General features: G+C 40.4%; 1 protein-coding gene across 1 annotated transcript; it reads right to left on the reverse strand.

Moving 5' to 3' along the window:
• Nucleotides 1-418: 418 nt before the first annotated feature.
• On the reverse strand, nucleotides 419-8,200 carry tnfsf12 (TNF superfamily member 12). The gene is made up of 6 exons (XM_051113792.1): nucleotides 7,422-8,200; nucleotides 5,110-5,191; nucleotides 3,550-3,597; nucleotides 3,433-3,456; nucleotides 3,218-3,345; nucleotides 419-1,728 (listed from the first exon to the last, which is right to left on the reverse strand). The coding sequence occupies exons 1-6, from the start codon at nucleotides 7,635-7,637 to the stop codon at nucleotides 1,474-1,476; spliced, it is 753 nt and encodes a 250-aa protein (XP_050969749.1). The 5' UTR covers nucleotides 7,638-8,200; the 3' UTR covers nucleotides 419-1,473.
• Nucleotides 8,201-11,008: the final 2,808 nt, after the last annotated feature.

Raw genomic sequence — 11,008 nt, forward strand, 5'->3', positions numbered from 1 at the left:
CATATTTTCAAATCGAAACTGCCTCCGTCACCTCAGATTCACACGTTCACGCTCACAGAATCTGACCATACTTCATCTCGACCCAGTCAGGTTTATCTTGGATGTTTTAAAAGCAGAAACGGTGCCGTTAGCCAAATGTGGATTTTATGCGAGGAGTGAACCCAAACAGATAAAAAAAAAAAATTGAGTAGACAAGGGGAAGGAATGGAGCTAGAGATCAGGGGGGAATAAGCACATGTTTTTCCTCAAAGGTTTTCAACTATTTGCTGCAGATTGAGATACAGGAAGTGAGAGTCCAGAAGCAAGTGGAAATAAGAAGGTTTGCGGGGGTCCGCATGAGGGTTCAGGAACTGCAAAGAGGAAGCCGGCTGCGTTATTAGGAAACCCATTTGGGGCAAAGTGCATTTGGAATGGCGGCTGTGATTTCCAATTCAGATTTAATTGACAGTATTGACAAGATTTACGAAAAGGCTTCAGGAGAGCTAGGTCAGGTAGACAATGACAGATTCGAGTCACCAGTGGTTTCATACATTTCTAATGAGTGAGATTAAATGACATTACGATGGTGTAAAAATCTGTAACTTTACCTTTTAAAAAAATATAACATGAAATTGCACATTATATAAAAACTAAAGGCATACTGTGGCATTTTTAAAGGTCTGTGCCATCAACCGTCATGCTGTATAGTACACATAGTCCACTTTCAGTTAGACAGTACAGTACACAAGATGTATCATCTGCTTTAAGAAGCCACTGCCTTTTCATCGATAAATATTACTATATGTTTCATATGTCACAGTGACAGTGTATTTGGAAAGAAACGTGTACAAAAGTAAAGTTTCTTGTATTTTTTGACGCATATTTGGTCTCTCTGAGTTTTCATAACAACCAACCGAAACCTTCATTTTTCTGCGCTGAACCCATCCAGTGGTGAGGCAGTTCAGGAACTAGGGCAACTCTGTTTTGGTCCAGCCAAGTAACCAGTGGTGAAACCTCTCATGCTTGTAGTGGCCTGCAACGCTGCTGAAAATTCATCGTCCTTCTGGTCAAACTGGTTATGCCAGTATATAAGCCAACCACGCTGCTGGAGCAATGTCTCTGGTATGCTGTAATTAAATGTTATATTTATATAGTAGAAATTGTGCTGGTTTGCGTTTAATAAGGCATTTGCAGCCAAACCGACAGAGTACCAAATGATTCCCCATAAATTGGTCCAGCAAGGCAAGTCGTGCAGTCATTAACATCCCGATGACATCTTCATGGAAGGGCACTTGCGTTCATAAAGGGGTCATCCGTGACCATGGGCAGCTGGTTATAGAAACGTTCCTCGCTGAGTCAGAGTTTCCTCTTTTAAGGCAACGCCAGGTTCAAAGAGACAGGTTTAGGTTAGGTACTTTTGGGCCAGTGATCTGTGGAAAACTATAAAACTATTTTGTCCGTACAGCTGAGGTGTCTGGAAAACCGTCTGTGCCTCTAGTTGACTTTGAAGAGGCCGAAGTAGTGTTTGCCCGACATTTGCAGACTGAACGAACCTCCGGTGATGGCCTTCAGCTCGGCGCCCTTGTTAAGGCGTAGGAGGCCGGAGACCTGGCAAGGCTTTAGGAAGTGAAACCTGTGGGAGCCAGACGCCGGAGTGGTTCCGTACCCCTCGATGCACTGGAGCAAAGGGCCTTTAGGAACGGACACCTCCAGCTTCACGTACTGACTCTGGTTCTCGTTGAAGTGTACCTGAGGATGGAAATGCAGGTAATGCCAAATGGCAGGAGAAAGAGAACAAGTGAAAAGGGAATGTTATGAAAGATCAGAGCAAACTTTCAAAAGGGAGGTAAGTTATGACTAAACCAGAAGACTTTTGGTTTGATTTACCAGGAGCCACAGAAAGTTGAATTGGAATTTGATTTGGAATGAGTAATTTACTGAATCATAATTTATTTAATTTATTAAATATGACAGGTTTTATGTAGGTTGCATTTTAAAATGTCTATCTATCTATCTATCTATCTATCTATCGGTCTATCTATCGGTCTGTCTGTCTGTCTGTCTGTCAGTTTGTGTACCTGTCTATGTATCTGTCGGTCTGTCTGTCTATTTGTCTGTCTGTCTATTGGACTGTCTGTCTATCTATCTGTCAGTCTGTGTATCTGTCTATTTGTCTGTCTGTCTATCAGTCTGTGTATCTGATGGTCAGTCTGTCTGTTTGTCTGTCTATCTATCTATCGGTCTGTCTGTCAGTCTGTCAGTTTGTGTACCTGTCTGTCTTTCTGTCTGTCTGTCTGTCTATCTATTGGACTGTCTGTCTGTCTATCTGTCTGTCAGTCTGCGTATCTGTCTGTGTCTGTCTATCTGTCTATTTGTCTGTCTGTCTGTCAGTCTGTGTATCTGATGGTCTTTCTGTCTGTTTGTCTGTATATCTATCGGTCTGTCTGTCTGTCAGTCTGTCAGTTTGTGTACCTGTCTGTCTTTCTGTCTGTCTATCTGTCTGTCTGTCTATCTATTGGACTGTCTGTCTATCTATCTGTCAGTCTGCGTATCTGTCTGTGTCTGTCTATCTGTCTATTTGTCTGTCTGTCTGTCTATCTGTCTGTCTAACTGTCAGTCTGTGTATCTGTCTGTCGATCTATCTATCTATCAGTCTGTCTGTCAGTTTGTGTATCTGTCTGTCTGTCTATCTATCTGATGGTCTGTCTGTCTATTTGTCTGTCAGTTTGTGTACCTGTCTGTCTTTCTGTCTGTCTGTATGTCTATTTGTCTGTCTGCCAGTCGATCTGTCTGTCTATCTATCTATCTATCTTTCTGTCTGTGTATCTATCTATCTATCTATCTATCTATCTATCTATCTATCTGTCTGTCTGTCAGTCTGTGTATCTGTCTGTCTATCTATCTGTTGGTCTTTCTATTTGTCTGTCTGTCTATCTATCAGTCTGTCTGTCTATCTGTATAGCTGTCTATCTGTTAGTCTATCTGTCTATCTATCATTCAAAATATCTATGAACCTTCACACATTTTATTTTTTACTTTTAATTTTTTGTAAAATTATTATATGAATTTCTTCACATTTAAATTAATTTAAATTCTACTACACTATATCAAATTCAAAATTGCAATTCTGCTTCCTTTGCTACATCAACACATTATACAATAATTTAAGTTTAAAACACTATATATAGTATTTTGGGCGATGTGCCTGGAAAGTTTGCAGAAAAGTGGTTTAACTCACTTGACAGTACAGGAAGTAGACGCCGCTGCGCTCCACTTTGAAGGTGCCAGTCTCTGGATTATAATGCACTGCCCTGCTCATATTCAGCTGCTCCTCAGTCCATCCTTTAATGACTCCCTCATTCCCCACTAGGACGCACACATTATTAGAGAATATTCCATATGACACAAACAGTTAGAGAATATTCCACATATATATAATTCCAAATTACTCACCTTTTTGGAAGGAATCGTTGGTTACTGTTAAAAATGAGATATATATTAGTCTGGGGGAAAAACAGCAGTTGGGATTTTTATTGTTAAGTAAAATGAATTGCAGTATTGTCCACTTACTCTCAAAATGAGAGGCCACTTTTCGTCCATTTCCTTTCCTCCCTCCCGCTTGCAAGATAAAGACAAAAGAAAGCCGTGTTATGGAAAAAGAGACAAAACTCTCTGGGATGCAGATAAGAGTCATCCATGTGGAGCTCCTGCAACTTCCAGCATTAAACAGCTGTGCAGATGCAAACATCATGGATTAATCTAGAATAATTTATACACCAGCTGAAGTCCTGATTGTCAAAGCAGATGGTGAAATATTTCCTTTCAGCTCTGTTCTACACTTCTCCTAGCCTTTGTTTTCAGTAACAGGCACCACGCACAGTATTTTCTACTTTCACCCCACCAGCTGGTTCCAGTCAACAAAAATGCAAAACTTTAAAACACACACACAAAATTAGACACTGTAAGAAAAATGAATTGTTGGCTCTTTCTTAACCTTTCTCAAGCAGAAAATAATAATCCTACGAAATGAGATAGATTAACAGCTATGGCTACCGTTCAACTAAATGCAGTAATTCAAACAAACCACCTCGAGAAATGTGTTGTTTCTATTTCTTTGCCCCTCTCCAGAGACTCTCGAATCTCGCCTCAGGGGAGCTGCCTGCACTCCCGCCAGTCCGTCAAAATGTGCATTGACTGATCACCTAAGTCTCAGACTTCAAAAGGAACTTGCTAGAAATGGTTAAAACGACTGTTATTTCTGGCTGACCGCTTCAACTTGAAGCCATGACTGTCCCTAAGGGGCACTATTCTGGGCTAAGAAAACAATATATTTTGAGGAATGATTGTGGATAAGCATTTTGGCTTTGAAATCAGACAGCCGTCAGGTGTCAGCTGAAGACTTGCGGCTGCTCATTAGACTTCTGAAGGTCCATCTGTTTCTACACTCGTGTTTGTTGTTTTACCCTGTTGGCACTGTTTTTTCCACCATGTACTCAGGAGGCCAACCTCGAGATGCCTTATCGCATAATTGCGACAGAATTCGAGGCAGAACTCTATTGCTAATTAAAGCTATTTCAGGCTTCAGTGCAAGGGGTCACTTGTTTTAGAAGGCTGCTAAAACCGTTATGCCCTTGCGGTCCTTGTGCCAGTTGGTTTTTGCCGGGTGCGTGTCCATCCAGCTCAAACCTGTAATTTCTGCTGTCATTCAGCCTGCTGCCTACTGTTTCCTGTTGCAGCTTTTGGAAACATATGCCCAATGGTTTACCCAAGGTGCCGCGGTGTCCAAAACGGTTTGGTCTCTGTAAATATTGCGTGCAAAGACCAAAGATCATCCATCTGCAGCTGCAAAGACTGCAGGTGATCCAAGGCTTTCTGACAGCAGCTGTCGTGTGTCAGTTTTACGGCTTTGTGTTTAATAGCGTTTTGATACATCTCCTGCATTTTTCTAATCTCTGTGGTTTTATTCAATTTCCTTGAAAGAGTAACGTGTGATTGCTATAATGGATAGTCTGCCGTTCAATCTGCCACAATCGCAGATCATTTGTTCGGTGTTTACTAGTCCAGTGCTTTGAATGGATTTCACTATCTGGCTTGGTGCCTGACATTATGACATATGATGTCCTTCAGTACCATCTCTGCGGAACCTCTGACTCTCCAGCAGTTCGCGTTTTTCCAGGATGAGCTGGAAGATGGCCTTGCGCTGCATATTCACCTGCAAGAGAGAGAAATAACGAGCTAGAGGAAAAGAAAGAATAACATTTTTCATCGCCCTCAACAGCTTTTGCAGACAGATATGGGAGACAGACACGACCAGCGTGACTGGGCCAAGAATGGAACCTAAATATGTGTGTCAAGTACGCTCAGGCCACTGGGGAGAAACACTGCTGGCTTCTATTAACTGGCGTTTTGCGGGTAACCCATGCAGTAGTCATAGCTTTTGAAATAATCAAACCCAAGCTGGAGGCGTTCCTGAGCGAGACACAAACAAACAGTCACCAGAAGGCTGGCAAACACTGACACTCAGTTTTTTAATAGGTCAACCACTTCCCCTAAATGAAATCCGGTAACAACACCTTGTACGTTTTTTTTTTTTTTTTTTTTTTTTTACTTTAATGCAGTGCATTCCTGGAATGCTTCTCTGTTAAAGGGAAACTTTAAGTGGAAAAGAAAAAGCTGACAAACAATGTGACAAGCATGTGAACGCTTTGTCAGCGGTTTAACAAACGTCTGGCAACAGAAACCGCGGTTGTGCCTATAAATGACGTGAGTACCTGTCCATCTGGACTTTCAATCTACTCCATGCAAAGTGCATTTGGATTTACACTCGCCATATACAATTATAGAGCCACAAACTCCGAGAAAGAAAAGTCACATGCAGAGTTGCAACCACATGTTTTTTTTCTTTTTAAGAGTGAAATATTGCTAGATGGGTGAACTCTTGCCAGAAATTGATTGCAGAATTTTACCAAAATGCTGCTGTTGCCAAACCATAACTGTATTTCCATGTTTTTCTCAAACAAAACAGTCTCTAAAAATCCACGGAAAACATTCCCCACATTTTTAACATACCTAACTATAATGTTCATATTATCTGGCAAGAAGGATTAAAAACTTAGCTGACGTTAGTTAGCCTACGCGTCGTTGGTTAAGCAGTTCATAAAGAAGCTTTGGAGAATGAATCTCGTCTTCAAATGAGGTACGCATATTTTGACATCTACACCTGCCATGGTGTTTTATTTTTATTTTACCTTTCTGTGACTTTAAATTTGTACTAGTAGTAGTGTCGTTTGTGAATGAATCTTTTAAGCGACTCGCTTTCGGATGAAAAAAATCTGTGATAAAACACTAAAACAAGAATGTGGTCGCATATTTCATTCGTTCTTAAATGTTGTCAAACTGTTACCACACTTTTTAAGTGTCTTGAGTTATAAGTACAAATATTTTAATTCAGTAACCACAAGTTAATTAAGTAACTACTAAGACCGATTCGTAAGTGTTTCGGAATCACTAAAGATAACCGGCTCACAAGAGTCCTTAGTTCGGTAATTGCGCTTCACTGGTCACGCTGTATAATTTGATTCCCTAAAAAGAACCGAATCTTACGAGTCATTCGTTCGGGAACCGCTGAAGAGTTTGACTCTATAAAAAGAACCGGCTCATAAGAATCATTCGTTCTGGAATCGCAGACTGGTCGCTGTATGTTTCGTGCTGCGCTGGTGTTCGGGCGCTTGGATAGTTGTGCAGGAACTCTCTCAGAACACTTTAGGCCGGTGTTCCGTCCACATTAGCGGAAGAACGGACACTTAGGAACGCTTGCGAAATACTCCTGTTCCAGTAATTAAAACAATGCTCATAATGACAACAGCACACTCATGACAAAGTTACCCGTTTGTATCTGAGGGCAAGCTAAGTCTCGAAATGGTAGCTTACAAGTTGCAAATCACTTAACCATAATTACACAAACGCTTTTACGAGACGCGATGCTTAAAAGGCGATGTCAATTGGCTTCGAAACGCACTCGTGCCAAGTAGTCTAAGATTTCCAGTAAATTGCCCTAAACATGGAGCAAAATTGGCAACAGAAACCATCACACTTGGCAGCGACTTTAGAAACTAAATAGGCCATAACTCACAGCACCCCGCGCGCAAAGTCTGGAAGGGTCATAAAAACGCGTCCCGCAGACCCCCAGCGGTGCTGCAGCTGTATGTTTGTATAATCAAGTGCATCGAAATTATACGATTGCATTCTTCATGATATGCCTCCCCAAAAAGGGCTTGCAAAGGGCTTTCATGCTCATAACCCCGTGATTAAAAGACAGAAAAGGCATAATTGCAAAATCACTGCATGATTAGTGAGAACTGTTTTGACAAATGTGAATGCATGCATGCATCTGACATGCACTTAAAAGACAAAAAGCAGAGCAAACGAGCCGTGGCGTTTACCTGCTCCAAGCGCTCCTGCAGAGTTTGAAAAGACCTCGACAGGTCCCGCGTTTGTCGCATTGTCCACACTGTAAATACGGCACTGCACACGGCCAGGGACAGTGCGAGCACGGCCATGAGCGACCAAACCAAGCGGAGTGTGCGGATCCGTCTCCTCTGAAGAATTCGCTGCATCGTTGCGCACACGGGTCGTTTACCGTTCTGGAGCTTCCACATCAATCATTCTGTCCATATTCCACGAGAACATCTCTGAGCCTCACTGGTAGGTCCCATGCGCGACAGCTTCTCCAACTCAGAGCGCAAATGCAGCTGTTGCAAACGCAAACCTGGTTGCAATCGCTGCGAGATTGACCCAGCAAATCAGTCGCCGCTGGCAATGCTTTGGTATATGGAGACCTGGCTGCGTTTATTGCACAAACTGGCCCAAATGGAATAGCAATATTCCGTTCATTCCTGTGCAGAGAGTTGACAGTAGCACAGCAACACTGTGGAATTTGGGTTTTACTCGCATCTTCCAGAGACCTGATTCTTTGGCATGACTTCCTCGTGTTCTCTTAGACAAATAGATCATGCTCTAGTCCATAAGAGGTGTCATTTCAAAGCACTTCTGCGTCCATGTGCTCAAGTATGCACTGCAGGGAAGTGAGTCCTGCACAGCAGTGGAAAACAGATTTCCTTCCCCCCCTCGTGCGGTGCCAAGTATTCTTATTCTGTAGCGAAATACTATTTAGCTCTGTCCTGCCTCAAATCAACAAGTGCGTTTGTCCGCGTGTCTTTTTCTAGAAGGCTGGCTGAACTGGTTGTTCTCTAAAATTTCACCAAGTGTGACCATGCATTAATGGAGCAAAGAGTGCTGATTAAATTGTCACCACAATGCATGCATGCATGCATGCACGCATGCAGGAGAAAATTATTATTATTTTTTAAATGCCAAGAGGCAATCAAATTCAAATAAGACCAATCTACGTTTTTATGTACCCGAGTTGATGACCAGTTATTAAGACTAATGACCAATCTTGAACAATTTTGATTACTAACTTGTAAGACTAGTCTAAGCATTTATGCAACCGGCCACATGCACAATTTCATAAGAAAAAACTCCAGCAATACACATTTAGAATCTTTATGCAACCCGAATCCGCTCATAAAACCGTGTGATTATTGTACATAGCAGGGGTTATTAAAATAATAACCTCTATTACCTTCTAATGGCATGTCAATTATTTTTCTTCATTCTAAATGTAATATTTTGTTTATCATTTTTTAAATATCTCCATGTTTTCTAAAATCACAAACAGCGCAGTCTAATCATCGCTTAATCATTTCCTAACATAAACGTCAATATTGTGAAGATACGTGTCTAATTTTGCTTTTTTGCTTTCTCCCTTCCAAAAATCCCAAACAACTGGATGGTTTCCTGGCAGTGAGTTTGATTATTATGAGTCAGAAAATGAGCCTGGGTCTGATTCTGGGTCTAATTTGCTACGAAACGATGGCCTGTCAGTCGGTTGAGCATTTGAAGGATTAAATGAAACAACATACGCACGTCGCAGCTGTTGTCTCAGTTGTTTTTAACACTGAAATACTATTTGAATTCCTCCGCGAAGTGCGCTGGAAAAAAGTCCTGAATGTGGTATTTCGTTAATCGCTTCTCCGGGTGACCACTCGATGTCGCTGTTGCCTAAGGTGTGCGAACAGCAACATGTTGGCGTTTCAGCAGCTTAGAAATGTAGTGATCTGCAGGCCAAATGTGAGTTCTGCTTCCAGCTACGATTTATCTTACGGTCATTGATTCAGAAGTGAGCTTTGATGGCATTTACTATGTTTATTTTATGATTACTTGCGCATAGTTTTGTTCTACACTAATCTAGATCACACTGTTGTAAAAGCTTTTAGTCAAGTAAAAACACATGTAGCAAAACCATGGACAAATGTACTTTTATCAGTGGCCGATAGAACAACAGACTGCACAGTACACTGGATACAGCAGCTTGTAATTTTTTTGCCATCATCTTCACAATGAGGCTACACAGAGCTTCTCTAAAGTGCTACGAAATAACAGTTCCATCTTAACAGGTCATACCAGTTACTTATTACATAACTAAACTTAGAGACTGAGGTACTTATGGGTTTTATGTTGTTCATGATTATAATGTATTCACTAACAGTACAAGATTTTCTTGCCAAAGTCTTTTTGGCAGTAAACATAAAATATCTGGTTACTAAAAAATGCACAAGTCAAAGTAAACAATTCAGAAAAGCAAAATCTAAGCATGGTTTCACTACCCAATATCATATAGGATTGATCTTATTCACAGCTGTAGTGCATTTTTCTACTTTTAGTGAGCTTATTCTCTGTTATGACTAGTAATAGTTACCAAAAAGTAGTCAGGAAAAGTATGTGGCTCATATCTGTGCATGCACAGCGTAAACAGACACATCATCTTCTAGGTAGCTGTGACTCTTGTGTACCAATCAGTTCTTCATATATTACAACATAGTTTAGGAACACTACTTGTGTATAATTTTAAATTAGGTGGATTTGTGATTTGTGAGCGACTAGATGTTCAAACAGATATTCGAATGTAAAATAAAATGACACATAATATATGGCTAAATATTAAAATGGCTATTCAAATAGAACATCTAAGAACAACAGTTCTAAATTCTAAATATAAACGATTCTAACAGCACCAGCTGTAACAATTTCACTTCAACTCCTTCAACTAGTAGAAAAATGAGTATGTCATAATATAACCAATATACAGTTGAGGAGGTCAAAAGTTTACATACAGCTTACAAAATCTGCAAAAAGACAAAGTCTGCAAGTGAAAATAATAGTTGAATTTATAAAAATGACCCCATTCAAAAGTTTACATACACTTGATTCTTAATACTGTGTTGTTACCTGAATCATCCACAGCTGTGTTTTTTGTTTAGTGATAGTTGTTTATGAGTCCCTTGTTTGTCCTGAACAGTTAAACCGCCTGCTGTTCTTCAGATAAAATCCTTCAGGTCCCAGAAATTCTTTGTTTTTTCAGCATTTTTGTGTATTTGAACCATTTCCAAACAATGACTGTATGATTTTGAGATCCATCTTTTCATACTGAGGACAACTTAGGGACTCATATGCAACTATTACATAAGGTTCAAATGCTCACTGATGCTTCAAAAGGAAAAATGATGCATTTAGAGCTGAGGGTGAAATCTTTTGGAATTTAAAAATATTTTGTCTTCTGAGAAACATGTAGGTATCTTCTGCAGCTTCTGAAGGGGAGTAATAAATAAAAAAATACTATATTTAGGCAAAATTAGAAAAGTGTACACATCTTCATTCTGTTCAAAAGTTTTCACCCTGTGCTCTTAATGCATCGCTTTTTCCTTCTGGAGCATCAGTGAGCGTTTGAACCTTCCGTAATAGTTGCATATGAGTCCCTCAGTTGTCCTCAGTGTGAAAAGATGGATCTCAAAATCATACAGTCATTGTTGGAAAGGGATCAAATACACAAAAATGCTGAAAAACCAAAGAATTTGTGGGACCTGAAGGATTTTTTTAAAGAACAGCAGGCAGTTTAACTGTTCAGGAC

This window comes from Labeo rohita, chromosome 7 (assembly GCF_022985175.1).
Source record: "Labeo rohita strain BAU-BD-2019 chromosome 7, IGBB_LRoh.1.0, whole genome shotgun sequence".
NCBI lineage: Eukaryota > Metazoa > Chordata > Actinopteri > Cypriniformes > Cyprinidae > Labeo > Labeo rohita.